This window comes from Protopterus annectens, chromosome 1.part2, assembly GCF_019279795.1.
Source record: "Protopterus annectens isolate FY-2018-M chromosome 1.part2, PAN1.0, whole genome shotgun sequence".
Lineage (NCBI taxonomy): Eukaryota > Metazoa > Chordata > Ceratodontiformes > Protopteridae > Protopterus > Protopterus annectens.
The window spans coordinates 954,266,842-954,294,172 of record NC_056727.1 but is presented as its reverse complement, the minus strand read 5'-3'; the positions used below and the strand labels follow the sequence as shown (position 1 = coordinate 954,294,172).

The 27,331-nt window shown below is 42.4% G+C and overlaps 1 protein-coding gene across 1 annotated transcript in view; it reads right to left on the bottom strand.

Moving 5' to 3' along the window:
- Positions 1 to 27,331, bottom strand: part of LOC122792184 (microtubule-actin cross-linking factor 1-like) — a gene marked incomplete in the record, with an annotated part of 3,579,694 nt that overhangs the window by 1,059,581 nt on the left and 2,492,782 nt on the right. The window contains 1 exon segment of the mRNA XM_044059907.1: positions 7,523 to 7,684. Within this exon segment, the coding sequence (XP_043915842.1) occupies positions 7,523 to 7,684 (162 nt within the window).

Here is a 27,331-nt window from a genome sequence, read left to right as displayed (position 1 = left end):
TCTCCTGGATGGTCTCAAGTTTCTGGTCCCTCTGAGGTACTGCTTGAGCAGAGGCTGAGAGAGGAGGGGAGGTTCTGTGTTAGAATGAGCTGAAATGGCTGAGGCGTGGATTTTAATGACGGAAAAAGACAGGCCCTTGTGAAGCATCTCAGTTAAGTACTGTAAAATCGGAGATAAATTGGGTGCTGCTGTGCTCATTCCTTGAGACTGATTCCAAGCACAGAATCTTTTCCATTTGTCAGCATAAGATTTTCTAGTACTAGGTCTTCTCGCCTCCAAGATGACATCCATCACAGGTTTGCTGAAGGATGCTAATGGTGAATTTAAGTGATTAGCCAAGCTGCAAGGTTCAATGTTAGGAGCTGAGACAGCAGCATCTGGTTCTCCCACTGAGTCAGTAAGGAAGGTGTCTGAGGCAGGTGCCATGCAGATATTTGTGACACACTCCGCAAGAGCAGGTACCAGTGTTGGCGTGGCCAGTCTGGAGCAATCAAAATCATTCTTGGTTTGTCCTGTTGGACTTTTAACAGAACTTTGCAGAGTACAGACAGAGATGGAAAGGCATAGACTGATAGGTTTTTCCAGCTGAAAAACAAAGCATCCACTTTCCAGGCTTTTTTTTGGGGAGTCCTTGTGCAAAATTTGTCCAACTGGTAGTTCCGGCAAGAGGCAAATAGATCTATGTCTGGGCTCCCCCATTTGCTTGTCAACATGTTGAAAATCCATGGTTCCAGTCTCCACTCGTGTGGGTCCATGAGATTTCTGCTTAGTCCATCTGCCAGTGTATTTAATTTTCCTGGCAGGAATTGAGCTTGTATGTGCACTTGGTAGCTCAAGGCAGTGTTCCACAATGCCTTGGCTAGTCTGCAGAGGGGGTAGGAAAGTGTACCCCCCTGCTTGTTTATGTACCACATAACCGTAGTGTTGTCCGTCTTTACCATTAGCTGTTCTGGAAGGATGTAGTCCTTGAAGGCTGTCAGAGCATTCTGTACAGCTAACACTTCTTTTTGATTGATATGTAGGTGCATTTGATTTGGGTTCCATTTGCCCTGAATGCACTTCCCTGCCAGGTGAGCCCCCCATGCATAGTCTGATGCTTCTGTAGTTAGGATTTGGGCGGCAGGGGGTAGTGTGAATGGCAGTCCCTTGTTTTGGTGGCAGGCCTCTGCCCACCATAGGAACTCCAGGCGTAGGCAAGTTATGATAGGAATCATTGTTTCCAGGCTGTGACAATGTTGACTCCATAGACTTTTTAAGTACCACTGAAGTTTCCTCATATGCAGTCTTGCATATGGAATTAGAAGAATGCAGGAGACCATGAACCCCAAGGCTTGCAGTATTTGTCTTGTAGATGGCAGGGTTTTTGTGGCCACTTGTTTGAAGTAAGTTACCAAATGAATTTGCTTTTCTGGCGTGAGGAAAGCCATCTGGGCAATTGTATTCAAGCTTGCACCCAGGAATGTAATCTGTTGAAAGGGTACCAGTTGTGATTTCTTTTAGTTTATGGTGCACCCTAGGCAAGTTAGAACCCTTTTTACAAATGCCAGATGATTTAGAAGTATGGCCTGGCTTTCTGCCTGAATTAGACAATCGTCCAGGTATGGATATATCTGAATATTTCTTTGCATGCAAAATACAATTAATGGAGCCAGGCACTTTGTGAATACCCTGGGCGCAGTAGACAAGCCAAGGGGCAGTGCAGAGAACTGATAATGCAAGTAGCCTGCTTTGAAGCGTAGGTATCTTCTGCAAGATTTCCTGATTGGGACATGCAGTAAGCTTCTTTTAAATCTAGAGTTGCCAACCAGGCATCTTTGCCTAGCATAGGAAGTAATTGGTGAAGAGTCAGCATCTTGAATTTTGGAATGTCCAGAAAGGTGTTTAGAGTAGACAGGTCCAGAATTGGACGACATGATTTGTCTTTTCTGGGTACCAGGAAAAGCCTGGAATAGAAACATTGTCCCTTATCCTCTTCTGGTACCGGCTGAATAGCCCCCTTGTTTAAGAGGGAAAATACTTGTTTCTGAGCCTCTGGCCACCCATTTGGTGTTGGCAACGTGTGGAAATGAAATCTGTATCCCTGGGACACTATTTAAAACCCATTTGTCCTGGATTATGAGTTCCCAGTTTTTTGCATGAAAAGCAATCTTTCCCCCCAAAAGGGCGGCTAAAAGGTAAGCACTTGGTAATTTTAAAGGAAAGTTATTGAGACTGTTTACCACAGGGGGTGTCTTATTTCCAGATTTGGAAGTGGCGGTCCCCCATTGATAAGGTCTGAGAGTCCCCTGGGACTGAAACCTGGTGCTTTTGGTGTTTCTGGATTTGGCTTAAGAGGATCTGGAAGGAGCTGGAAAGGACCAATTCTTAGTAGGCCAGTGCCTACTAAACGTTGGAGGTTGCACTTGTAAGAAATATTTTACAGTTTGCATAGATTTAGGTTTTTCTTCCATCTTTTGTAAAACTTCTTCAGCCTTATTGCCAAACAGGCGGTCCTGATTTAAAGGAGCATCCAACAATTTTGCTTTAACATGATCAGGCATAGATTGCTCCTTAAGCCAAGCAAGCCTTCTAAGCACAGACCCAGTAACAGCAGCCCTGCAAGAGGCCTCTAAAGAATAAAAACCACATAGCAAAGTATGTTTTCCAACTTGTTCAGCAGAATGCAATAAATCCTGTAAATCTTTATTTTCCACACAGTCAGACATCAACATCATTTTCTGTTTAAGCAGTCCAATAATATGCTGTTGGTATTTTAACATATGAAATTGGCAGTTTAAAGCCCTGATAGCCAAGGTTGCAGAAGTATAAACATTTTTACCCCATCTATCCAGTGCCCTGGAGTCTCTAACAGAAGGGGTAGGATTTTTAGCAGTAGAAGCCTTAATGCCCTTAGGCCCTTGAGAAATGGTTTCAGGATCTGCAACAGGATTTTTGAAAAGGAACTTGTGGGACTCAGGAACCCTGTAGTATCTCTGTCAGGTTTGCAAGGAGCTGGAGGCAGGGAATCAGGGGCCATACTGGACTCCGAAAACACATCATCGACCATGTCTAATACAGGAGGCATAGTCAAAGGCCTATGCTGAGGTAAAAGAAGAAAATCCAGAAGCCTCTTTTTTGAATCAGAGAATTCCTGACTTTCCCAGTGGAAATGCTCCCTTAAGGTATGTAAAGTTTCACCAAAAGAGAAATCCTCGGGGGGGGGGGGGGGGGAGCAGAGGGAATGGAATCCTCTGCATCAGAATCCTAAGTAGGTATGGACAAATCCAGGTCATTAGAAGAGTCAGAAGAAACAGAGTCCTGATCAGAAGATTCATATTCAAGCTCAGGCCTAGGCATCTTAGGGGGGGGGGGGGTTTGACTACCCCTGATTAGAGTAATTATATCTTCAACTATTTTGATCATTTGTTTTTTAGGCATAGGGGCCTGAACATGTGGCCTGGGCATCATTTTTTTTCGACATAGATCGAGATTTAGGCCTTAGTATTGAAGGTGGAATTGGTTTGATATGCAAGTCTGTAGGCCTGAATACACCCTCAGAAGCCAGTGCCTGCACAGCGGCTCCAGACCCATCCAACATAGAAATATCCGCGGGTTCCATAGTTGAGGTATCTCGCAGCATACCGGACTCCGAATGGGTCTCAGTAGAGGCCTGCGAATCAGAAGTAGTGGGAATCAGGGGTTGCGAAAGCACCTCACTGAGTACCGGTGAACTGGTGACTGGCTTAGGAGAAGCGTCGTCGGCAATTCTGGACCTCAACGGCCTGTCTCTGTCTTTATCTTTGCGTTTTTTTCGAAATTCCTTTAGTTGGATGGCTAACCGACGTCATTTCTGGATAATTAAACCAAGAACCAAAATATTTAGAGGCAAAAATGTACCGACAACGGATAGTGCGCTGATTAAATAAAGCACAAAACCGACAACAAGGTACGTCGTGGTCAGTGCCTAGGCAAGGAATACAGTACAGATAAAAATCTTTATGAGGTATTTGCTTTCCATAAGTAATGCGATTATTAACTTTTACTGACATTGGTAAGGAGCAAGAAAAAGTTTCCCCAATGGGGTACTTAGCTTTAAGTTGAAGACTTCAGTTCTGAAACTCGAAAACGAAAATTTCAGGAGTCGGCCGACCGGCACTTGTGAACTGCTTCTGCTTCGGGCACCGCACGGCAAGAAAGACTGAGGTAATGATGTCGGTTGCATGTTTTATACCCCTGACGACCTGATGTCATGGAAGAAGAGACAGCAACCGACGCAGGACCCAAGACTTTTTTAATCAGGCCGACTGAGGGCAACCTGCCAGCAGATTACCCAAATGTAATGACTGCAACAGTGAAACACGAAGAACATCCAGGACTGCAACAGTGAATACACTTGAACATCTACATTTATGGTAAGTGTAAATAACTGTACTTTCCTGAAGAAAAGGGTGGAGCCAGTCAAGAAGAATGAGCTGGTAAGGATGCCCTGCAAGACTGCAGTGGCAAAGCCTACCCTGGATTTGGAGAAGATAGGCAGGTGGTAATGCTTGGTGAAGGTATGAGCAGATGTCCATGTTGCAGCCTCCAGGATGTCTCTGGTGGGGACTCCTCTGAGGAAAGCTGCAGAGGTGAAGGTTGCTCTGGTTGAGCGAGTCCTGACCCCCTTAGGGGGAAGTTTCCCATGTTGCTTGTAGCAGAAACAGATGCGGTGTGCTATCCATTTGGAAATAGTTTGTTTAGATATGGCTTTGCCCTCTGCTCCTGCAGCAAAGCTGACTAACAACTGATTAGTCTTTCTAAATGACTTAGCCCTGGCTAGATAAAATCTGAGCTGGCTGTGCACATCTAGAGAGTGCAGTATCCTTTTCCCCTTGTTTTGTGGATTAGGGAAAAAGGTGGGCAAATGAATGGATTGGTTGAGAGCCACACTGGACACCACTTTTGGCATTAAGGATGGGTTAGTCCTGAGGGAGAGCCTGTCAGAATGGAAAATGATGAAGGGCTCTACAGCCATTAGTGTTTCTAGCTCGGATACTCTTCTTACTGAAGTGATGGCCAGAAGCAAGGCTGTCTTCCATGAAAGAAACTTTAACTCTGCTGAAGCTACTGGTTCAAAGCGGGGGCAGGGTGAACTTTTTCAACACAAAGTTTAGGTCCCAAGCCAGGGTAGGTGCTCTTCTGGGTGGCCTCAAGTTGCTAGCCCCTCTTAGGAACTGTTTGATAACAGGGTATGAGAAAAGAGGTTACTCAGTGCTGAAATGAGCAGAGATAGCAGAGGCATGAATTTCAATAGAGGAAAAGGATAGACCATCGTGTAGTAGGTCAGCTAGGTAATCCAGGATGATAGGTAGGGAGGGCTGTGCCGTATCAGCTCCCTTAGCCTGGATCCTAGTGCAGAACCTTTTCCATTTGTCAGCATAAGACTTTCTAGTGCTAGGGTATCTGGCCTCACATACAACATCTAGAACCTGCTTAGTGAGATCAGCAGCTTGTACAGCGGTCAGGGAATAAGCCAGGCTACCAAACTGAGGGTCTGTAATTGGGGATGCATGTATTCTACTTCTCTCTGGGACAGGAGTGTTGGAATCTGAGGAAGATGCCATGGTGGCAGAGGGAACAGGCTGCACAGCAGTGGGTACCCAGTGCTGGTGTGGCCAGTCTGGGGCAATCAGAATTGTCCTCGGTTTTTCCTCCCTTATTTTGAGCAGTACCCTGGTAATGTGAAGTAGTGTGGGAAATGCATAGACCGAGAGGGTGACCCACTGGAAGTATAGAGCATCCACTTTCCAGGCCCTGCAGTGAGGCTCCCTGGTGCAGAACTTGCTGAGCTGATGGTTGGAGTGGGAAGCAAAGAGGTTGACCTTCGGGGTGCCCAATTTCTGAGTTATAAGGATGAAGGTTCTTTGGTCTAGCTGCCACTCGTGTGGGTCCAGAAGATTTCTGCTTAAGTTGTCTGCCAGAAAGTTTAGACAGCCTGGTAGGAATTGTGTTAACAGGTGTAGTTGCATGGCTGAGGCTGTATGCCAAAGGGTCATGGCGAGCCTGCATAGAGGGCAGGAGTGAGTCCCTCCCTGCCTGATATACCACATCACAGTGGTGTTGTCTGTTTTGATCAGTAGAGCCCCTGGGGAGAGAAGGGGTATGAAAGCTGTCAATGCGTGCTGGTCAGCTAACATCTCTTTTTGGTTGATGTGCAGTTGTATTTGATGTAGGCTCCATTGGCCCTGTATGCACCTGACATTCAAGTGTGCACCCCATGCATAGCCTGATGCATCTGTGGTGAGGGTCTGGGTGGCGTGGGGTTGTGAGAAGGGTAGTCCCTTGTTGTGGTAGCATGCTGCTGCCCACCAAAGAAAATCTTTCTTTAGACAGGTATCACTGGTATAAGAGTTTCCAGGTCATGAGAGTGTTGACACCAAAGGCTTTTTAGGAACCATTGAAGTTTTGTCATACGCAGGCTGGCATATGGAATGAGTAGAATGCAAGAAGCCATGAACCCTTGAGCTTGCAGGATTTTCCTTGCGGATAACTGGGGTCAGGTGGCTAGTTGAGAGAAATAGGCTGTCAGGTAAGTTTACTTTTCTGGTGTAAGGAATGCCATCTGGGATGCTGTGCCAAGGCTTGCTCCCAGGAATATAATTTTTTGGGTCGGTACTAGTTTGGATTTCTTTTCCCTAGTGAGGTCAGTAGGTCCTTTACAAAGTTCAGGTGCTTGAACAGCTTTTCCTGTCTGCCTGAATTAGGCAGTCGTCTAAGTATGGGTAAATTTGAATATTTCTTTGCCTGCAAAAGGCAATGGGAGCCAGACATTTTGTGAAAACTCTGAGAGCAGTAGATATGCCAAAGGGAAGAGCAGAGAACTGAAAGTGCAATGATTCTGCCCTGAAACATAGATATTTCCTGCATGATTTCCTGATTGGGATGTGTAGGTAGGCCTCTTTTAGGTCTAGGGAGGCTAACCAAGCATCCTTGGAAAGCATAGCTAACAGTTGCTGGAGGGTGAGCATTTTGAATTTTGGTATCACCAGGAAGGTCTTTAGAATGGAGAGATTGAGGATGGGGTGCCAGATGCCCTCTTTTCTGTTACTCAATGTGCAGTCATCTTGGAAGCCTCCCCATTCACAGGTCTTAAGGAACTTAAGCCTACATGCAATCATAATTTTATACAACATGCAAAAATAAAATGCTACACGTTATCCTATATTAGTTCTTTCCCACCGATTTGCTTAACCAATATGGTATTTTGAAAACATGATTTAAAGAAAAATCATTCTGCTACTAAAGGTAACTGCAGTTAACCACTACCTTAATATTACGTTCTATTATCTCCTTTTATTAAATAATTGATGTATGCATTTGTCTTTGTTTACTGGGATATTCCACCTGGGTATTGTTCCTTTTCAGTGGAGGCCCAGGACAAAAAGTTCAATATAGAAGATATGACAAACAATTAAAGGAGAGAAAGAGTACATAAAGGACCTTGGAAAAGGCCATCGATTTCTTTCCAAACCGACTCCAATAATGACAATTGTCCAAGCCTCACCTTCTTATTCAGTGTGTTCCACCTCACATTGCTGTCTTCAAGATCATGCTCTAGTCCTTGTATGTCAGCATTCTTCCCTGCACTCTGAATTAGGCCCTGTCCCAGCCCATTCACCTGCTGAAGTTTTATCTGGATGGGATCTACCCGTTCTTTCTGATAGGACTGTGAAAATAAAACAGGAAAAAAAAATTAGCAAATGTTTTGATCAATGCAAACAGCAGGCCATGTGTTCAAATGCAAATACATTTTTTTCCAGATAAACACCTGCTTCTCCAAGTGACCAGCACCATTAATGACCACAGTACATATTCTCGGAGATATCCCCTAGCTTGTCTCACTAGTTCTAAAATTTGTTACATTTTTTATCTATGGTGTGGTTCCTGTGATAGGGATGACTGAAAAATTACTTATTTTCCACCAAGAAAATAATGATTCTCAACAGACAGCAGAGCTCAATAGCACACACCCTCATCAGTATGATAACTACATTGTAAATTTGAATGTTAATTACAACAGCACAAAGTTGCCCATCAGTAGCACTTACAAGGTCACACTTTTATGAAAAAAAAGAGTTTTAAAAAAGCATTCAAAGGTGCAAGGTATGAAAAAAAATAAAATAAAACTGTCCTCCATTCCCTTCCAGGACAAGCTACAATCTTGGGTCACTAGCTACAAAAAATACAATTTAAAGGACAAAGATAAATATGAAAAATGCTACAAATAAATGCTAAACTGACATTCTGAAAGATGATATTCTTCAGAAATCATTTGAAATTAAACAAAAAAGCTAGTTTATTTTAAAATTTCGTGTAATTTCTAAGTGAAATGGTAGAAACTTCAACTGCAATGCTCACTTTATATTTCCAGCATATATTCATGCCCGACTGTATAGGGTCCATGACAAAGCACTTTTTGCTGTTATATAACATGACCACTGCTACACTCAAGACTGCAAAAACCTATCAGCCCACACAGATCTGTGTGCCTGTGTGTAATCATTAGTGTAGCTACAAGGGAAGATAACTGAATTCATAGCCCAGTACTGGCTTCATGGGGCAATCAGGCAGGTGTTCATTTTACAGTCTTGTAGTTTATATTTGTATCGTAATCAGCAATGACAGAAACAGGCTTGGTAGTTGTGGATCCGAACTGCTATTGTTAATGGCATTGCCCAAGCTTGGTGTACCACTGAATATTGTGGAAATATCTTACAGCAAGTAGGGGGGCATAAAAAGAGAAAAAAAATCAAGTGTGTGAACAACATTGAATAATCCCACTGACAAAACTTCTTAAATCAAACGTATCACCCTGCTGTGTCCAAAAGAAGGCATGTTTGCCACTTTACCAAAGATCAATCACAACAAAGTCAATACCAAAGCATAAATAAAGGTGGTATCTATGGAGAGCAAGTACAATAATCTACAAAGAATGCTTTCAAAACAGAGAGTTTTTATTTTCCTAAGAGTTGAAATTTCTCACAGAGAAGCATCAATGCAATGAAGTACTCAAATCTAGAGGGAGTGTACATCATGGCCATGTACCAAAGAAACATGTTACAAACATGATCAACAAATGTAACATTTAGCCACCATGGATGTACCTGATACTTCTCTGTTTCCACTTAAAAAGCTACAAATGTCTCAAAATGTCTCAGAGCACACCCAGAGAAAGCAGCAGCTGCTTCGTACAGTAAGCATGATCACTTGACATACAGTTTAACCATGATCAAAGTACAGATATGGTGAAAAAAAGTTTATAGGCCTGACCGAAATGTTTTCCACCACAAAAACTTAATTAAAAACAAAACTCTGGAAGAACTTTCAAGTAAAGACTTTACTTGAAAAAAATTCAAGCAGACTTCCAAATCCAAACCTCTGTTTCACCACAAACTGTTTTTAATGTTACTGAGCAAACAATAAATAAAACATAAAAAGACATAGTACAGATGTATTTTTAACAAATTAAAATGTAACTTTTTTGTCTTTTTTCTTACACAGACATAACTAGTAAATGTTGCCACTGGAAGTACCTGTCAATATTTTCTGTATGCTTTTAAGACAATGTGGTAAACAAAAAAGTTAATACTTCAGAACTATAAACAATAATAATACAGCATAATTTTTAGTACAAGCATAATACCATCAGCAGACAGTACACAATGTCTTTATTAAGGAGGAGAACAATCTGCAATTGCAGGCAACACAAATACTGTTACTTATACCCTAATGCTGACTTTGAGCTGTTGTGGGTAATGCAAGGTGATTTTTTTTTTATTCTCCTTAATCTTCACAATTTTCCTCAGGTAATATAACATAGAAGTGTGCAGTTCCAAATCACAACAGTGGCACCTGCCAGCACAATAAAGCACAGAACATTATGTGTTGCAGTACAGCAGACTACATGACAGACAAATTGTTCTCAACACTAAGGTTGTGTGTTTCATTATACTGAGAAATGCACTAAATTGCTTTAAAAGCTGACGTCCATTGTGTACACATCATCTCCTACTATTGTAAATGACAAAGAAAAAAATGAAAGGTAGAATTATGTCCTGACTAGTCAGTATGAACATTACTAACAACACTAAGCCTGAAGTCAGTGCACCATCTGGGGATGAGACCAAAGGGGGAAAGCAGAGTAGCATACAAATGACTCTCCAATTCTGTAGATGGGGACCATGCTGTTTGTCTGTTTACTAGATAACAATGCAAGACAAAAGTCTGAGACTTTTCAAGCCTCAGCTGGAAGAATATAAAGATGACAAAGCAAATTAGATCATAATAAAATAATAACAGAGAAAGCATTTAGAAGTGTTGTGATAGACGCTACACACAGACGGACTACTGGGCAACTAGACAAGTACTACTTATACAATGCAGTCAATTACAAATTTAAACATTACATTAAACAAAGCACAGCAGAAACATGCACGAGACGCTCAGCATAACTGCAGGGCTCGCCTATAAATATATTTTGAGTCATGCGACTGCTGCATACCAAATATTATAACATCAGTCAAAGTATTCTCTACAACACTGGAGTATACAACTGTTACCCAAGAATTATAACTACATAAATTGTGTGAGGAGGGGACAGTGTGACTGCATTACCAGCAAATTATTTCTGATTGGGTACATTGCATCTTAAGTGATGAAAGCATGAAATGCAACCACAAACAGAAAAATGAAGATGTGAAATTTGGCCACAAAAGTAAAAGAACTGGAAGCCAAAAAACTGCTGTGCGAATGTCTCCATCCAAATAACACTTAACAGAGTGTGTCATGCAAGCATATGAAGGCCTGCAAGGAAGAACACCTTCACAATATTAAGACTTTCTTTATAGTGCTGGTTGTGCCATACTTGCATTATTATTTAAATATTAGTGGTAACAGAATTTCCAGAGACGTGTGTATAGTTTGAAATGCAACCTTATTTCAAATAGCAGACAAACCCTGAAAATGAAGGAAATGCAAACTGGATTGACAAACCTGAGGCAGTAAGTCCACAATGAGTGCTTGTGAGAATGCTCAGTTTGCCAAAAAGAAACTATCCTGGAATAAAAAAAAAAAAAACGAACAGCAGCTATTCTTATATGCCTTCAATCTCAAAAATGGCCACCATAAAAGGACTGCACAGTATGCAGACATTTTATTTAAAACATTTGGTAACTGGAATCAAACCACTTTCAGGCACAACCAAGGAATATCAAATTAATAAAAATTTGGAATCCAATATTAAAATTTTAAAATTTTATCATTTATATTTTACGAAAACTGCTCTCTAAAGGTCTTTTGTGGACCATGGGAAAGCATAAAACTGTATGCCCAAAATTATGTAATACTAGAGCCGCTGCACTCTGTTATTCGATCCCTGCATTTGAGCAACAGAGCTGTTTCCATATTTTCAGAACAAAGTTGTACAGGTTCAAGGTGAGTATAGGACTCCACCTAAGGTGCTTCTCATCTCCACTTCTCTCCCATTTGTGATTTGAATGGACAGGACATCAAAATTCAGCCAAAGTCTGGATTTATCCAGTTTGGGGATGTGAATAGTGTATCTTTGTTGTCTGGACATAAGTAAACAACAATACCTGACAGGGTATACGTTAATGTGTAATTAACGCCCATTCAGAGGTGTTATGAGGTCCGACACTGCAGGCAGAGGGCCTCTACACCCCTGGAAGGGCGTTAATTACACATTATACAACGACCCTCCGTTAATATTCAAAAACGTGCACGCTGATTGGACAGTGTACATGTTGTAAATCTGAGTTATAGTAATGGAAAAAGGTCCGGTCACCCGGACTTTTTCCATTACTATAACTTTTTTTTTACAGCAATGGAGAACGCAAGATCTCCATTGCTTCACACTGTCTCGCTATGTTAAACGAGTTTAACATAGTGAGACAGTTTGTAAAAAAGCAACGGAGATCTTGCCTTCTCCGTTGCTTTTTTCAAAACTGTCTCCCCATGTTAAATGGGTTTAACATAGCGAGACAGCTTTAAAAAAAGCAACGGAGATTCTCCGTTGCTTTTTTTAAAGCTGTCTCGCTCTGTTACACCAATTTAACATAGCGAAACAGTTTGTAAAAAGCAACAGAGATCTTGCTTTCTCCGTTGCTTTTGCCCACAGCTCTGATGTACTGCGTGGGCATACGCACACACAGTACATCAGAACTGCCGCAGAATACCAGACAGCTGCGGAAGGGCAGCAAGGAAGCATTATACAATGCCATTATTTAAGAAAAATAATTATTGTTTTTCTTAAATAATGTCATTGTATAATAGCAATAACCCACTTCTGGGTGTGGGTAATGCTGGATTTACTCACAGATGGCTTTGTTTGGCTACTGTGACAAAACCACACCAACCGTGGGTAAATCCAGCATTACCCACACCCAGGCGTGGGTTATTGCTATATTAACACATACCCAGTTGAGTATTACTGCATTTAGAGTATGGGCTCCCTGTAAAATTGTGTTTTATTTTTTTTTTTTTTAAGCACTGTATTATTTTTTTATATATATTTTTGATGTAAAATTGTTTCTCAGCCTAATGTTTAAAACTTCCTGTAGTATATGTTAATGGTGTTGGAGGAAGCATTTTACATCAAAAATATACAAAAAGAAAATAACACAGTACTTAAAATATAACTAAGTAAAAGAACAATTTTACAGACAGCCCATTCTCTCTCTCTCTCTCTCATACACTGTCTCTTTCTGCTTTCACACACACACATAACATATACACAAGCAATTTTCTCTGGTTTCATCCTCACATTCACTTACACAAGCTTAACTCTCAACTTCTTAGCACAATCAATCTTGTCAAGGCCAAAAATAATGGGGGAACAAAACCCGAAAAACAGGGACAAAATTTAATTATTTCTCTTATAAACTTAGAAAGTTGTTAGAATAAAATGTCTTGTATTACAATGCATTTTCTGAAAGATACCAAGCCTGAACCTCAAATGTTTGTCATTATTTAGTGTATTCACTCCTCACTGACTTGTCAAAGGACTTCAGAAAACCAGAAATTTTATGAGGAACAGACAAAAAATATGAGGCAAAACTAGACAATCTGAAAATTTGGACAGTTGAGAGCTATGCACACAAGATTGTGCGTATACACACACACACACACACACACACACACATACACACACACACACACACACACACACACACACACACACACACACACACACTCACACACATGCACTTTTTTTTTGTTTATTTTTTTTTACACTTGCTCAACTGCAAAAGCGCTGCTTATCCAGTGTAAACTAATGGCGGTAGTTGTTTTTTTTTTTCTGTCCTAGCCTACATGGCAGTTTGATATTCTGTCAAAGTGGTGGACTCGTTTTTCAGCGGGCATGGATAGGAATGTGGAAGCAGGTCTCTCTTAGATCTAGTGTGGCTAGCCAAGTGTCCTTGGAAAGCCTAGATAGCAGCTGCTGGAGGGTGAGCATTTCGAATTTTGGGATCACCAGGAAGGTTTTTAGAATGGATAGATCGAGGATGGGGTGCCAGGTGCCTTCTTTTCTGGGCACCAGAAAAAGTCTGGAGTAGAAGCCTTGGCCTATCTGTTCTGCAGGAACGTGCTCTACTGCTCTCAATGAGAGCAGGGGAATGGATTTGCTTTTGAGCCTCTGCCCATCCTCACTTACCGCTAGGAAGAAAACTCTCCTTTCACTCAAGCACCTGGGCCACCATTACCAAGGACCAATGGGGACAGAACATTGTGTCTCAGGGATACAGATTCTCCTTCCACACCCTTCCAACCCCAAAAGGGTTCCCAGATCTTCCACCAAATCAGTAGGCAGAGGGGGGGTTTGGGAGGAGGCGAGTCACTGAGTTCTTACCATAAGGGGGTGGCTTAAAACTCCCTGGTTTTGAAGTGGAGGTAGTCCACTGCTTAGATTTCCCTGGGGTTGGTGTCTGGGTGGTCAGTTTCCACGGGGCCTAGGCTGGGCCTGTTTTCTTGGAGTAGGAAAGGACCAGTGCTTGGAGGGACAATGCCTGCTGAACCTAAGGGGCTGGACCTGTAAGAAATCTTTAACTGTTTGCATAGATTTTGCTTTTTTTCCATCTTTTTTAAGACCTCTTCTGAGTGCCAATAATTTATCTTTGTGCAAGGGGGCCATGCATGTCTTCTAATGACAGATCTAGTGACTGCTGCCCTGAAAGAAGCTAGTAGGGCGTCATAACCACAGGCCAAAGTGTGTTTAGTTACTTGACTTGAAGAATGCATTAAGTCTTGTAAATCTTTAGATTCTGCGCAAGGCAGGAAAGAAGAAATGTTTTTGTTTAAGGAATTCCAAGGTATGTTGCTGGTATTTAAGTATATGGAACTGATATTTACGCATATCGAACCCTGGGCCTAAGGAACTCGGTTTTTGAAAGAACAGTAGTCACGAAAGAAGACGTCTGTTTGTGTCGAGATTCAGTTGTGCGAAGGACTTCCTCGGAAGCCGGTGCCTGCTCAGCAACTCCAGACCCATCAAAGGTAGAGACGATCGCAGGATCCTTAGATGAAGAAGAGGTTTGCCGCATACTGGACTCCAAAAGGGTCTCGGTAGCGGCCTGCGAATCAACTGAAGCAAGAGTAGCTGAAGTGTATACGTTTTTACCCCATCTGTCCAATACTCAGGAATCCCTATCTGAGGGGGTGGGATTCTTAGCAAAGGTTGCTTTAATCCCTTTTGGCCCTTGAGAAATGACCTCAGGGTCAGCTGATGGATTTTTAAAAAGATATTTATGTGAGACAGGGACTCTGTAGTACCTGTCTGGTTTTCTGGGAGCAGGAAGTAGGGCGTCAGGAGTCAAGCAGGATTCAAGGAAAATATCATCCACCACATCCAAGACTGGGGGGGAGGGGGGTGGCTAAGGGTCTGTGTTGTGAAAGATCTAGGAATTCCCTGAGTCTCTTTTTAGTCTGAGGGTAGTCCTGACTCTCCCACTGGAAATACTCCCTTAAAGTATGCAGGGTTTCCCCAAAGGAAAAATCCTCTGGGGGAGAGGCTGAAGGAATGGATTTCCTCTGCATCAGAATCCTCATAAGTGGAAAGTGGTTGCATGTCTTCATAGTCAGATGCATCAGATTCATACAAAACTACTGGGGACAGATCTCTTTTCCTTTTGGAGGGGGTAAGTTGGCTTCCCCTAATCAGCATGATAAGGTTTTCTGCCATTTTAAGCATTTGAGACTGAGGCAAGGAAGAAGGCGCCAGAGAGTGAGTAGTCTGTTTCTTGGGTCTGGTTTGAACCCTGGGCCTACGAAACTCGGTTTTCGAAAGAACGGTAATCGCGAAAGAAGACGTCGGTTTGTGTCGAGATTCGGTTGTGCGAAGGACTTCCTCGGAAGCCGGTCCCTGCTCAATGGATCTAGACCCATCCAAGGTAGAGACAACTGCAGGATCCTTAGATGATGAGGTTTGCCGCATACCAGGTTCCAAAAGGGTCTCAGTAGCGGCCTGCGAATCAACTGAAGCGGGCATCAGGGGCAGCGAAAGCACCTCACTGAGTACCAGAGGACTGACTACTAGCTTAACGGAAGAGTCGTCAGTAGGTTTACCTGTCCAGTCTGTCTCTATCTTTACGTTTTTTCAGAAGATCTGCTGTCGGATGGCTTACCGAAGCCATATCGGAATTAGAGTACTGTAAAGAAAAATATCTGGCTACAATAAGGGCCTGACAACGGATAGATCTGGCATTGAACAAAGCACAGAAGTGACAGCTGGGGACGTCGTGGTCTGGGCCTAGACAAGTGACGCAGTAAGACTGGAAGTTGCAGTGTGGTATTTGTTTTCCACAGGTGAGACAATTATTAACTTTTTCTGACATAGGTTAGTGCAAGAAAAAAGGATCCCCAACAGGGTACTTAGCTTTAGAAGACTTCAACTTCAATTCGGAAATGAAAACTCAGGTATCGGACGACCGGCATTTGTGCAAACTGATTCTGCTTTGGGGTCCACAGCAAGAAAGACTGATGTAATGGCGTCGGTTGCCTGACTTTATACTACTAACGACCTGACGTCAGTCCTCAAGCGACAGCAACCAACGCAGCAATACTATGTCTCTGGTATTAGGGCCGGCCAAGGGCTTGCCCTGGCAGGATAACCCAAATGTGAAGACTGCAACAGTGAAACATGAAGAACATCATTCGTTCTCCAATCTGGGTTCTGATGTACAGTTTGCCCATTTTCTAATGTGCTCTAAGCCTCAACTGATTGTGCCGTGGAACAGATTTGATTACGTGTGAATTAGGTGGGATAAAACTCAAACCCTTCAAATAAGAGGTCATGTTTTTCCACTTGGAAAAAGAAAGGTGTACAGCTCACTGAAGGTGGTAGGGGGCGTGGCATCTATCTCATAAAGAAGAGTGAGGAGTGGTATTCTGTGGTCTTGTGCATGACTGAAAGTGGATAGGGCATTGGAGGTTGACCAGAAGATGGCTGCATCAGTGGCACTATTGCAGACACACTGGACTTAACTGCTGTGGTGAAGTAAGAACCAAGGTACAGGGTAAAGCTGTCAATTTCCAAGTCATTTTATTACCCAGTCCTTACCTATGATTATAAACTTTAGGCAGCGACTGAAAAGATATCAAAAATGCAAGCAGAAGCAGCAATTTTTCCCTTAAAAGGCATTAGGGCTCATTCTCCAAGACAGAGCTCAACAATCTAGGATGATCTCACAAATCATATGAGGAGTTTTTGGCATTTCCCACAATAGGTGCTTCAGGCACTCCCCCATTGGGAAGCAGCCCTGGAGCAAACTCAATACACACTGGATCTCCTAGTTTGCCTGGGAAACCCTACAGGATGAGCCACAGGCTGTTACACGGGACACAACAGTTTAGTATACCCAAGCTCAATCTGCTACTACCATGATCCTCACAAGCCAAGTGGTCTGGAAAACAAAAGGATGGAGATGGAGGAATGGATTTACATGAACATGAGCCTGTATGATGATACACAGAGAATAATAAAACAGATATTTTCTAACTTTGCAGAAGCAGAGAACAACTAAGGCTCAAGAGTAGTCACTACAGTACAGACTACACCGCAGAGAATTTCTGCAGTAATCTTGCTACAACAGTCTAGGAAAGTCTAGATATAAAAGTTGCAGAGATCTGACCACCAGAGTGTAACAAGGAGAACAAACTAAAACACAGCACTGAAAGCAAAAAAATAAATCTTTAGGCATTAATATAAATGTTTAGGATTACTGTATGTACAGAGTATAAGTTGAAGGATATTCTACAGTTTAGGACCTATGGTGAAAAATGCTTTAGAGATGATCAATTTATAGTAAGGATCTAGAATGAGCTTTGGAAAAAAAAAAACACAAGTGCAGCAGCAAGGTACATTGTGTTGCATGCAAATTTAATAAAGATCCATGTGTGAAATATCCCAGTCCTGGAACACTGACCATACATGAGAAAGCAGCTTAGTCCGACAGTATGACCCAAATTAATCTATCCAACAGTTTCAAACCCCTGACATTCAAAGAACAGATGAACAGTTCCCTTGCTCTGATCAGCAGTATCCCCAGCTGCACTCCTGCAAATGGGGCAATAGTGTACATCTCTCTGCTGAATGAACTGATACAAGTGATAACATAACGGGGTAGTAAAAAATGTTGAAAACATGTTCCAAGCAACCCTAAGACCACCTTCCCTTAAAGAGGGAAGTAAAGGACAGAGAAGGTGTTCTAATGAAACAGCACATTAAGCTCACAGGAGCACACTGCATGTGCTGCGAAGAGCACTTTTGGCTGACATCAAAGAGTGAAACAATACTAATTTTATGAACTTTAACTGTACTTTGACTTAGGAATGGCGTTCATTCCCGTCATGGTATTAGAAACCCAAAAGACTTGGAGAAATTAAAAGAAGAGATTTGTAGACATGAACTTTAACACATTTTTGCATTACAGTGACAAATGGGCAGCAGGCGCACATTTCCATTCACAACTCTCATGCTCTGCCTTTGTAACATACTTGGACATTACTGTAGCCATTCATGAATCGCGCTGATGACTCAAACATTATCAGTGTCAACAGATAGAAGGAATCAATACACTGCCATGGCAGCAGCATTTTTGAAGAAGTGTACTCCAGCCTGTTTGACTTTTCTGCAGCCAACTCACTCATTCATCAAAAAAGTACAGTTTTGTACCTACCATAAATGTAGATGTTCGAAGATCCACATTGCTGCAGTCCTTACATATGGGTAGTCCGCTGTCCTCGGTCGGCCCGAATACCAAAGTATTAGGCTGACGTCGGTCACGGCGCTTAAAACTGACATCAGAACGTCAGGGTACAAAAGCGCATGACCGACGTCATATCCTCAGTCTTTTCTTGCCCCAGATGTCAGAAGGCCCTAACAAGAAAGGCCAAAGCCAAAAAACAGCAAAAAATAACCAACCACCCCTGCACTAACCATATTTACAATATGTACAACCCAAACCACACCACCACCTCTCACTACAGAGGGGAAGGAGGGAGGGTAAATTGGACTGCAGCAATGTGGATCTTCGAACATCTACATTTATGGTAGGTACAAAACTGTACTATGTTCTTCATCTCACATTGCTGCAGTCCTTACATATGGGTAGAATCCCAAAGCAGAGGTAAGGGAGGATGGCAATAAAGCATTAGGGGCTGCCAAAATGCCCTGCAAAATTGCAGTGGCAAATCCAGCCCTAGATTTAGAGTAAAGTGGAAGGTGGTAATGCTTAGAGAAAGTATGCACTGAACTCCAAGTAGCTGCTTCCAAAATATCTTTAGTAGCCACCCCCCTTAAAAAAGCTGTAGAAGTGGCAGTAGCCCTAGTGGAATGAGGTCTAATCCCAGCTGGAATCTCCTTACCATGATGGGAATAACAGAAAGCAATACAAAAACCAATCCACTTAGAAATAGTTTGTTTTGAAACAGGTTTGCCCTGAGAACCCAAAGCAAAAGAAACAAACAACTGCTGAGACTACCTGAACCCTTTAGTTCTGCTCAAATAATATCGTAACTGTCTGTGTATATCCAAAGTGTGCAAAATCCTCTCCCCTTTATTTTGGGGGTTTGCATAAAAAGTAGGCAAATGAATAGTTTGGTTTAAAGCCACATTAGAAACGACTTTAGGCATAAAAGAAGGGTTAGTACGCAAAGACACCCTATCCTTGTGGAAAATTAAGAAAGGCTCAACCGCCATAAGGGCCTGTAATTCAGAAACCCTTCTCGCAGAGGTAATGGCCAACAAAAAAGCCGTCTTCCATGATAAATATTTCAACTCTGCAGTTGCTGCAGGCTCAAAAGGTTGTAGAGTGAGTTTCTCCAACACAAAATTGAGATCCCAAGCAGGAGTAGGAGCTCTACGTGGGGGTCTTATATTCTTTGCCCCTCTAAGGAATTGCTTAAACAAAGGATGAGAAAATAATGGTGGGTCACAGTCATAGTGAGCAGAAATCGCTGCAGCATGAACCTTTATAGAGGAGAAGGACAAACCTTTGTCCAATAACTCAGTAAGGTATTGAAGAGCCACACTTAAATTAGGTTTAGAAACATCAAAGCCCTTTGCTGTACTCCAAAATAAAAATCTCCTCCATTTATCTGCGTAAACTTTCCTTGTACTAGGTCTTCTGGCCTCCAAAATAACATTCAAAACTTGTTGTGGAAGCTGAGACCCCCCAGGGTTTAAAACAGAATATGCCAGGCTGTTAGATGTAGAGAGTGAAGTTTGACATGGAGTAAATGACTGTTCTCCTGAGATAGCAGATGAGGAATTGAAGGCAAAGGCCATGGAGGCTCCCGTACCAGACTTCTCAGTAATGGGTACCAGTGCTGTCGAGGCCAATCCGGAGCTATTAAAATCATGTTTGGCTTGTCCTGTCTGACCTTCAGGTGTACCTTTGGGAGGAGAGGCAGAGGTGGAAAGGCATACACGTGAAGATTGCTCCAATTGAATGAGAGAGCATCCACTTTCCAAGCTGTGTGATGAAACCTTTTTGTGCAAAACTTTGGCAGCTGGTAATTTAGTGGAGAAGCGAACAGATCTATGTCTGGAGTTCCCCATAACACTGTCAATTTCTGAAATACATGAGGATCCAATTTCCACTCGTGGGGATCCATAATTTGTCTGCTCAACACATCTGCTAAGGAGTTCTGTGCTCCTGGCAGAAACCTTGCCTGAAGATTTAGCTGTAAACTGAGAGCAGTCTCCCACAAAATCATTGCTTGTCTGCATAGAGGATATGAATCGTCCCCTTGCTTGTTGATGTACCACATGACAGTTGTGTTGTCTGTTTGAATCAACACCTGCCCTGGAAGAAGTAAATCCTTGAAAGCTATCAATGCAAATTGGACTGCTAACATCTCCTTCAAGTTGATATGTAAATGTTGAAGTCTGGCAGGCCACGTGTCTTGTACCCATTTTCCATTTAGATGAGCTCCCCAAGCTTTGTCTGAGGCATCTGTCGTTAAAATCTGACTCGCCTCTGGTCGGGTCACAGAGAGTCCCTTGTTTAGGTGACATTCCTGAGCCCACCACAAAAATTCCTTTTGAATGCAAGGTATTATCTGAATGACAGTGTCCAAATCTTGGCAGTGCTGCGTCCATACATTTTTGAGATACCATTGTAGCTTCCTCATATGCAGTTTGGCATTGGAAGTACCAGAATACAAGATGCCATGAACCCCAAGGCTTGAAGGACTGTCCTTGCAGTCAGCCTGGACTGACGAGACAATTGGTGGAAGTAAAGGGAAAGATTCTTTTGTTTGTCCGGGGTCAAAAAGGCCATCTGGGATGCTGTATTCAGTCTCACACCCAGAAAGCACATGTCCTGAGAGGGTACTAGACTGGACTTTATTTCGTTCACAGAATACCCCAGGCATCTTAACACTGCCATCACATACTGTAAAAGATTTAGAAGTTCGTCCTTTCCTTGGGCCAGAATCAGGCAATCGTCCAAATAAGGATAGAGTTGTATTCCTCTTAGCCTGAAGAAAGCTACCACTGGAGCCAGAACCTTCGTGAACACTCTGGGTGCAGTAGATAAGCCAAAGGGCAATGCAGAGAACTGATAATGAAAAGTCCCAGCCCGAAAACGCACATACTTCCTGCAACTGAGCCTGATAGGAACATGAAGGTAAGCCTCCTTGAGATCCAGAGTCACCATCCAGTGATCTTTGCCCAGCAGAGGTAAAAGCTGTTGTAACGTCAACATTTTGAACTTGGGAATGTCCAGATATGTGTTGAGGATAGATAAATCCAAAATTGGTCTCCACGTGTTCCCTTTCTTTGGTACTAGAAACAGGCGAGAATAAAATCCTAGGCCCACTTCTGGCAGAGGGACAGGTTGTATGGCCCCTATTTGAAGTAGTAGAGAAATTTGTTTGTGAGCCTCTAGTCTTTGCTGAGGAGGAACGTCTGGCATGCCTTTGAAAGGAGGCAAGGTATGGAAATAAAACTTGTAACCTTGGTGTATGATATCCAATACCCATTTGTCTTGGGTAATCAAAATCCAATTTTCCTTGAAGAGTGCCAACCTTCCTCCCAAAGGTGCTGCCAGGCAAGAAGGATCTGGCAGCTGAAAAAGTAGGTCATTGGGCCTGTTTACGAAAGGACTGGCCCCTGCCCTCACCCGAAGATTGTGCAGGTGAACTCCCTGTTCTAGGTCTGAAAGAACTCTGAGCTCTGCCCCTACCACATCTAGATCTACCCCTAGACTGAGAATCATACGAAGGATACGTCCACCCCTTAGCAAGCCAATTCCTACTAAACTTCGGAGGCTGAACTTGCAAAAAATCTTTAACAGCCTGCATAGACTTAGCCTTGTCTTCCATTTTCTTCAAGACTGACTCCACAGGTGAACCAAACGACACATCAGACTGCAAAGGAGCATCCAAAATCCTTGTCTTAACATGGTCAGATAAATTCTGATCCTTCAGCCAGGCGTGCCTGCGAAGAACTGAACCAGTGGCAGCCACCCTAGACGAGGCCTGCACAGCATCAAAACCACATTGTAATGAATGCTTACCCACCTGTTCAGAGACATGCACCAAATCTTGTAATTCTTTACACTCAATGCCTTCCGCCAGAGCATCCACCTTAGACTTCAATTGAGAAAGAAGAAAGTTTTGATATTTCAACATATGAAACTGGCAATTCAAAGCCCTCATAGCTAAGGTAGAAGATGTATAGACCTTCTTTCCCCATCTATCCAAAGCTCTGGCCTCTTTATCTAGAGGAACCGGATTTTTACAACAGAGGCCTTGACACCCTTAGGTCCCTGACTAATAGTTTCTGGGTCCGCCCTAGGACTCTTATAAAGATATTTATGAGCCTCAGGCACCCTGTAATACCTATCCGGTTTAACAGGCGCAGGAGGCAGAGAATCAGGATTAAGTGAAGCCTCTGAAAACACATCTTCCACAACATCCAGAACAGGGGTATAGCCAAGGGCCTATGTTGGGGTAAAAGCAAAATTCCCTAAGCCTTTTCCGAGAATCAGAGAAGTCCTGACCTTCCCACTTAAAATGTTCCCTCATAGAATGAAGTGTCTCTGAAAAGAAAAATCCTCTGGAGGAGAAGCAGAAGGAGTGGAATCATCTGCATCAGAATCAGAATAAGGAGAGTACTCCTGCAAGTCTTCAGCCGAAGACTCTGAAACATCCGAAGCCTGCTCAAAACTTCCCAACTCTGGCTCCACCCTAGGCCTCTTATCAGGAGGGGGCAAAGAACCTCTAATCAGAGTAATCAAATCTTCTGCCATTTTAAGCATGTGCTTCTTAGGCATAGACCCTGCTGAACTAGGAGTGACACCAACAGAAGCTAAACCTGGCCTGCCTCTGGGAGAAGCCTTGGAAACAGAAGGAGAGGGCCTAAGCACCCTAGGAAGGGAGGGGAGTACAGTAACCTGAGAAGCCCCTTCAGCCTGACCTGCCTCTTGCGAGGCCACATCCTGCAAAATCAAAGTCTCCCCCTGAGACTCCAGAGAAGTCTCCGTCGGAACCACCGGTTCCACTGAAGCCTCTAAAGAACCGGCATCCGGAACGGACGACTCATCTTGCCTGGGTTTAACTGTTTTGTCTTTGCGCTTCTTCGCAGAAGCGGGCGCCGGAGAGTCCGACGGCATATTATAATTGCACCGCTTACCAAAGACCAGCCTAGCACAATCTAACCTTCGCTTAATAGTGCGCTTATTGAACCTAGCACAAAAGCGACACCCGACAACGTCGTGCTCAGGCCCCAAACAAGGAATGCACAAAGAATGATAATCCCTATGCGGTATCTGCTTCCCACAAGAAATACAGTTATTCACTTTTTCTGACATCCGGTAATACACTGAGGCAAGAAAAAACCAAAATATTCCCCAACGGGGTACTTAGCCAACTTGGATTCGGTCTGAAACTCCGAACTCGAAAAATTTCAGAACGCCGAACGGCACTTGCAACGCTGCTTCTGCATCGGACCATGCGGCAAAAAAGACTGAGGATATGACGTCGGTCATGCGCTTTTGTACCCTGACGTTCTGATGTCAGTTTTAAGCGCCGTGACCGACGTCAGCCTAATACTTTGGTATTCGGGCCGACCGAGGAAAGCGGACTACCCATATGTAAGGACTGCAGCAATGTGAGATGAAGAACATTGGCATGTTGTTTTCAATCAACTGGTGACTAATATGTTGTCCAGAAGGTGGTCACTGCACTTCAGAAAATGCAGCAACCTTAGAGATGGTTATAAAATTAGGGGTACATGGGAGATTTGGGCTACTATATCCCTAATGAAAACAGTGCAACACTGGGATCAAGTGCAGAAGTGTGTTGAATGATGTAAAGATTTTATTTTGTAAGCCAATTTCATCACATTAAGGAAATTATTAATTCCATGGGTGACAGTAAGAAAAGTTCCATAAACCAGTGTGAGAACAATTCCATTTACTGTCTTCTAAGAGGGAATGTTATAGAAAGAGTTAAGACTTCTTTCAGTGTAGATAATAACAGTAGTCAGTGATTAAGACTAATTGGATTTTGGAAAAACTGCTTTTGTTGAACTATTTTAGGCCCAATAAAGAATGCTTTGCCTACTGAATCTTCCCATTTTCTAATGAAGTAATAAGCTGTATACATCCTAATTATTACCATCCTTTTATTTTTTTCTTCATTCTCACTCTCAGTTGAATTCTAGTATTTTATTTTTTATTCTTTACTTTAAGAAAACTGCCTCAAGAAACTCAAACTTATTCTGAGAAATAGTACTTCCTTACATCACCCCTCAACCTTCTACTTTATATCTTCAAACTATGGCCTCTTATTCTTGACCACTGTTTGAAGTTTACTAACCACCCGCCACAGCTACAGTCTCTCACAAAAGTTTCTACTGGGTTCTCACTTGAATGGCACTATGGATTTCTTTAAGGTGCTTGGATCAGCCTACATTCTTCAGAACTATATAGCTGCTCTTATCATCAGTTCTGGAGAAAACATGCATAATTTTTGACTACCATAACACATATGTAAGGATTTCAACAGCAAGCCCTGACATCATAAAAATTAAACTACAATTATAAGTTCAAAACTGCAATTTTAATAAATGAAAATTATGTAATTTCACTAAGAATACACCCGACTAGAAAATCTAGCCTTTAACATTTAGGACTTGGCTTGCTGTGCATGCTCTGCTTAGCAGATAAAACGTTCCAAGGCTACCATACAACTGTCCCATCACACAATATCCTGCATCTCTTATCTCCATTTAATAGCTTCTGACTAAGCCAACAAAATCATAATGGATGCATTCAGCCAACAGACCTCCCAACGGCAGAATGGAGACAGTATTGGTTAACAAAGGCATTACATTAACTTTCACATCTCCCTAAAGAGAATTCAGTCTTTGTTAACCTTAGGACAGAAACTTAGCTAAACCTCACTGGTGGCTAGTCTATGGGGACATACCTTTTACCACAGCAGTATCCAAGAGAGGATCTGGAGGCAATGTCCAGTTCGCAGTGCTCAACGAAAGTACTCCGTGAGGCCTACGATGCTGTCTATGCATTGTCCAAGGTTGTGATGCAGAATGAAAAGTCTCAAAAATAACTTTTCAGTCCTAAACTCTCTGACAACCAATGGGCCAAACAGAGTTTAGTTACCTTTTACCACAGTTTTTGGGAATCATTAATAAGAAATAACCGATAAGCTTTTATGAAATCTAGGCAGTACCCAAGTTGTCTAAAAACATTCAGACAATGTTGCAGGAATTCAGTTTAGCTAGTATATTTCCTGCACAATATGGAAAGCTCAAAAGACATACTCAGGCTCAGCAGACCTTAGACGTCACCATCGGGAAAGTCTTCACAGAAACCCCTGCTTGTGAAAGATTGGGGGAAGTTGGTTAACTCACAAGGCTTACAATTTGGAAATCCTGCTGTAACACAAACATCTGTGACTTCTATATCAAAAGCTTTAAACTCCACAAATCATACCAGTACAGATGGAGGAAGGGCTAGTTTTTCTATAACAAAGTAAATATCCCATGGAAGAACAGTGTCTCTGATAGGAGGACAAAGAAGAAAGATACCCTCTCAGGAAGGCCTTACAGACTTTAAGAAACACTAAAGACGACAAGTTACATTTCAGTATGGACATGGGCCATGGTAGTCAGGTGCATTTTAACTGCCAAATAAGTTATCCACATACCAAAAATTAGCAAACAAATACAAAAGGTCCATAGAGACAGGAACTGAGAACAGGTCAGTGATGTGCTCTGTGGTCCAAGACTTATTTCACTTGTCTTTATTCGGAGAGGAAGGCTTTTGAGAGGATGACTAAATAGCCACCATCATAAAAATCATCACTCTCGTCTGTAAGTGGTACTAACAGAAGCAAAGTTGTTAGCCTGAAAGTCCAAAGGTTCAAGTGTGGCTCTTCCTGATGGTTGAAACATCAGATTCTTCTTGATGGGCAATCTGAATGGAAGTTCCATTGGAACTTTCTGCACAAGTGGGAAAACACAGCTGTGTTAGGAACTTACCATAAATGCATATGTTTCAGTTCACTTTTGCAGTCCTCACTTTTAGGAAATCCAGCATACAGGTAGCCAGAATGGCTGGCTAGACTTCCAGAGGTTTATCTTCATCAAGGTCTTCCACAAGGACACAAGCATGTTGGTGGTATAAAAGATGAGTTAGCCTATGTTGTCTTCAGATCATTCTTGCCATGCTGTATGGATAGCCATATGTTTTGCAGCACTTATAGTCCATCAGTCAAGAGGCTGAAACTCCTGGAGGTCACAAGAGGAAACCCAATCTACACTTGCTGACACGAGAAGATAAAATGAATCATAAACATGCAAAAAACTGTCTGAATATATACATTTTTAAAATATGTTGGACTGGCCTGAGGCCTCTTGTTTTTTTAAGCACCAGAAACAACCCTGGTCGAGTGAGATCTCTTGGATGGTTCTTTTGTTAAAGAGCCTCAGGAACTCATCTCTTTCCTTGTCAAACTCTTCTAATACCCAGCTGATGATGAATACAATTACACCTTTCAACTGTCCTAGTTTTCAGGGACATCCATGATTATAAGTACATTTTAAGTCTGTCCCTAACCCTACTAAAATTAGTGAAGTTTGGAGAAAAGGTAGCAAGTTACACTTAATAAATAATGATAATAATTACAGTTATATACTTCTTTTACTTCAAAATATGTATATTAATTCACATTATGTTATCAATGTCTCAAGTTAATAGTACTAATATTTTAATGGTGTCTCTGATTATTTCTGGATTTGTCCCCGATTAGTTGACAGCTATAAATACCATACTGGAAAAAAAAAAAGAGAGAGAATAGAGCATTCCTTGCTAACTGTCTCCCTAACCTACTGTGATCAGGCACTGGTCCTCTACAGCTTGGTAAATTAGCACTGTATAGAAGCGGCGGTGGTACAGCGGTAATGTAGTTGCCGCACAGCAAGTGGTTCTCTTGTTCGATTCTCGGCTGGAGTGACTTCTGTGTGGAGTCTGCATGTCCTCCCCGCGGTCGAGTGGCCTCCGAAAGACATGCGTAATGGGTGTGCCTTCGCTGAAGGCTGGGCGTCGGGCTGGCAACTCGGCACCATAAAAATCTACTGCCAATCATTAGCGGACCGGAGTTCTGCTGTGGCGACCCCTAACTGGGAAAAGCCAAAAAGACAAACATAAGATGCAACTTCATTCCCAAAAAAAGTCAAGAGTTTTCCCTACTTCCCTCATGCCCATGAAGAGTCTGCCACTTCCAGCTCAAACATATGGGGGTCCTCTAACTGGAGAATCTCCAA